This window comes from Halyomorpha halys, unplaced genomic scaffold, assembly GCF_000696795.3.
Source record: "Halyomorpha halys isolate HHAL.00 unplaced genomic scaffold, Hhal_1.1 Scaffold108.1, whole genome shotgun sequence".
In the NCBI taxonomy this organism is placed as follows: domain Eukaryota; kingdom Metazoa; phylum Arthropoda; class Insecta; order Hemiptera; family Pentatomidae; genus Halyomorpha; species Halyomorpha halys.
The window spans coordinates 1,876,187-1,880,519 of NW_027112950.1; the positions used below are offsets into that span (position 1 = coordinate 1,876,187).

General features: G+C 28.9%; 1 protein-coding gene across 1 annotated transcript in view; it reads right to left on the reverse strand.

Moving 5' to 3' along the window:
• Positions 1 to 1,908: 1,908 nt before the first annotated feature.
• Cog6 (conserved oligomeric Golgi complex subunit 6) overlaps positions 1,909 to 4,333 on the reverse strand; it is a 15,194-nt gene continuing 12,769 nt past the window's right edge. The window contains exons 11-12 of the mRNA XM_014415925.3: positions 3,930 to 4,094; positions 1,909 to 2,274 (exon numbers count right to left, since the gene is read on the reverse strand). Of these exons, the coding sequence (XP_014271411.1) occupies positions 2,035 to 2,274; positions 3,930 to 4,094 (405 nt within the window). The 3' untranslated portion in view covers positions 1,909 to 2,034. The remainder of the gene's footprint in view (positions 2,275 to 3,929; positions 4,095 to 4,333) is intronic.

The following is a 4,333-nucleotide window of genomic DNA, read 5'->3' on the forward strand; positions in this document are numbered from 1 at the left end:
AGTGATTTTGCAGTGTTGCCAGGTTACCTTAATTAACTTTTTAAATCTACATCGCTCCACTAAATTAATAGTTCGGGATTTTTATAGACAGTTTATATATATCAATACCAATTTATATAATTAATGTTCAACTCAAACCTATAAAATAATTGTAGCCTACAAAACAAAAATTAATTATTATAAATTATTTTTTGGGAACTAGGGGTACCCCCTTCAAGCAGCCTATCTCCTGTACTTCTCTCCATCTACGCCCCTGTTTCCATGGGAGATCCACAATTCCAAGTTTAAAAAATAATGGCCGTCACAAATAATTTTTTATTTAAATAATCCCCATTTATCCTCTTTTATTTATATTTCATTTTTATATATTGGGCCATAGGTTGAAAATATTTTAAATAAACATTATTCAGCCACTTATCATTGGTATTCCAAACATCCAATCCCACTGTAGCAGTATTTTATTGCAACAGTATATATTATTTAACTGAAAAAATACTAATGGTAAAGTAACCATTGGTGGATCTATAGGGAGAGAGATTGAAATTTTACCTTCCAAAATAACCATGAAGAAAAAAAAAATTGGGCTAGTACCAGTACTCGTAACATTGATCAATTATAATTAATTAGGTAGGGAGAAAATGAACCTTGGGTCACCTCCTGAGAACTCGATCTTAGTAGATAATTCAATAAAATGATTTAATTACTTTGTTTATGCATACAAATATCAATTTTTAATAGTTTTATAAAGGAATAACCCATTAGTTAGTATAATCCTGTAGATAAGTACTCCAAATTCTCTGATAGTCCCCCTCTTTTTCCCTAAAATTCTCTCGATTTGTCCCTCAAAGTAACTATATTCATAGTTCTTAGTAATAATGTTCTTCCATTACCAATATATTCATGTTGTTAAAATAAAGCCCGATAATGAACCTTCTAAACTAAAGCTTTATTAAGTAAGAATCGTACATATTTTAAAAAAGGTACTAGTACAGCTTCAAAGTTTTGAACAAGGAGTTTTTAACAAGTGATAATTAAAACACTAATAAACAGAGTTGAGTAACATTGTTCTGGATTTCCTGTAGAGTTTCTCTGAAATGATAACTTCATCTAACTTGTTTTCTAGGAAAGGATAAGTCAGTATATTGGACGTCAACCTTCTGTTTTTGTTTTTTTTATCCTAAGTTGTTTTTATTAATAATTATATACAGTTTGCATAAGGCTATTATAAATATATGGTCATCTTAAGGTACTGACTAAGTACCTCTAGTATAATACAGTGAGGTGATTGGAATGTCCTTTCTTGACAAATTTTGTAGTTTTATACAGTAGGAAAAATTAAATAAAAACTTCCAATAAAAAGAAAAATTAATTAAAAAGGCAATAAAGTAAATAAACAGAAATTATGAATTATGAAGAAATGAAAAATTAATACACTTGAACTTCCTGTTGTTCTTCTGAGACTCTGATGACAGTTGGAACTGAAGTGAAGAAGAGTCTACTTGTCAGAAATTCATTGAAAGTAGAGTAAATAATATTGAAAACAACAAAAAAAAAAAATAAAATTTCTAGCAAACAGTAATAGTAATATCAATCTTAAGGTCTCAGGAATGATAAACAAACAAAAAAAAAACTAGATTTATTCTTAGACAGTCCAATCTTGATAATCTCACAAATGTGGAACTGACATATAGTCAGACTATAGAATTTTCCGACTTCTTAGAGTTCCATTTAAAAAAGGCATAGTAAAGAAATAAAGTGGAAATATCATGCTATATTTGTTTTATTAATACTACGCATTAAGAACACATAATAATCTTTATAGGACTTGTTTAATGGTAGTCGACAAACATATTGTGACATGAAAACCATCTCTATCTTACAATTAAAAATGAATAGGAAGATAATATGTAAACAATAAAAATATATTTATTTATATAAACAATATAATAAATATACATATATTAAATATAATGGTAATTGGAATCAAACACTTTTAAGGAAAGCACAATTATCTTAATATAATTTTTACTTTGTCTAAGAACCACCCTTTGTACCAAAAAGGACTTCTGAAACATCTTTTGGCGGTTTTAAATTCATAGTATCTGGATATCCATTATAAGGGTCATTTACCGCATTATACAGTTGTGTATAAATAGCAATAATGACCTGGATTGAACGTTTTTGAACAATGGCCCGATGGCTGCTACTTAAGAGGCATGTAACTTGAGGAAGAAGAAGAAGCTCAGGCATCGAAGTAAAGTTATCAAATTTACTCTACAAAAAAAAAATTATATTAAATTAAATTTAAAAAATACTCAATAATATCAATTTTCCAAAATTTTAAAGAAATGGACGTGCAAAACTAATTGGTTCAGTTATAGAAATAGATATTTAGAGAACATTATTTCAAAATGTAATAACTTAGTGAACCCAAAAGTTTGATACATAACCCAGCCATTGTTTTCTACCAAGCTCTCTCTCTACAATCCTTCAACCATAGCTCAGTAAAACCCTCAGAAGTTAATCTATCAGTTCAGAACTGCTTAGCATTTTAGGGATTTGTTTGTCATAGTTGATTCCAGCTAATGTATAATATTTTAATTTTCAAATGACTATTTTAATTGTTTTTCACTAGATTCTTCTATTAGCAATTCAGCACTCTGGTATACAAAAGGAGATGACTTGTCTTCATATTGAGTACTCAAAATATTATTAAAGTGAATTTGAAATTTATTAAACCTGTTTATTGTCCAAATTTATAACTTTTACATCATCCGTAAATGTTTTTGTACATGTCCTTATATTGATGTAAATTTTTTCTATCACTATGATTTTTTTTAAAGATATTCTCAATTTTTAGTTTAAGTAATTTAGCTGTTTCGTTTTTTATGCTTTATAAACAGGGACCATTGGTATCAGAGGGATAAATAAGAGCTTCCAATTTAGCTATTCTCCTACATTTACAATTTATGTATGTTCTTCACCAAAGCATGGTTTTCCCTTTCACTTGGCAGGTATTAGCAACCTCTTTGCATCCATAGCCCATACATCCTTACAATTAATCAGCCATTTCCCTAATCTAAATAAATAAATACATATAAAACAAAATATATGGTTAGCAGCAGAAATGGTAACAATTTTGGTGATTTAAAGGTGAAAATACATTTTAGCTATAGAGAGATAGAGAGGCTTAAGTATTTAGGGTCTAAAGTAACAAGGAAAATTTAAATTAATAAGGAAATAAAGGCAACGCTCAAAGTGGGAAATGTTTATTATTTTTCAGTTTTGAAATTGTTTAGCTTCTGTCAAGACACCTTAAAGTTAGAATTTACAAAACTGTTCTTCTTCCCAATGTTCTTTACTAATGCAAGAATACTAAGACAGGAAGAGTGTAATAAGGTTTTTGAAAATAAAATATTTAGACTGAAAAAGGATGAGTTAACAGGAAAATTTAGAAAACTATACAAAACCGAATAGGGGGAACTGCACCCGGTCAATTTAACTCAGGTGAGAGCACTGCTGCGAATAGGATGGGCTTAGTAAGAAAGGGATCCCTAAAATGTAAATAACACTGGATGTCAGAAAAGAACTTCTGAGTGGTAGACAGGAACATAGGTGGGAGGATTGTATCAAGACAGATCTTATAAATTCGGGTTTGGATGGTCATCACTAGGCAGATTGGCAGCGATTGGTGCTATCAGGATCGAATCTTTGGGTTTCCTAAGCCTTTATAATTATTATTATTAATGAAACCTATAAAGGATACCAAATACAAAATTATCATCATAGAATTTCTACAATTTCTTCTGTTCAAAGAATTGTATATAAAATTACTGTATATAAATGTTTATAATGCTCATCAACTATAATTAAAACTAAAACTAAAACATAATAATAAAAAATATTTATATCAATTAATATATGCTCACAATAAAATTAAGAAGAGAGGTAGGCTGCATTCCAGGAATTTGGGATAAAGGACCAGCTTTACCATGATCTTGCAGTATTGTATAAATTGGTCCAAGATTGAGATTAGCAACAAAGAAACTAGCTTGTTCGGAAGTCAATGTATCAATCTGAGCATCACACTGAGCCTAAAAATTAAACATACATAGATAAAAATATATAAATAAGATAAAATCATTTATCAGAGATTATTTAGATACTTTAAAGTATCAGTTCTTTGCTTGGTAAGCCACAACTTTAATAGAAAAAAATAACTGTTATACAGAAAAAAATGTCTCTAATATCAAGCATACAAGAGAGCAATGAAAACCATACCAGATAGTATCTATTTAATTATAAGTATATATAATTAGTATGTATATATATA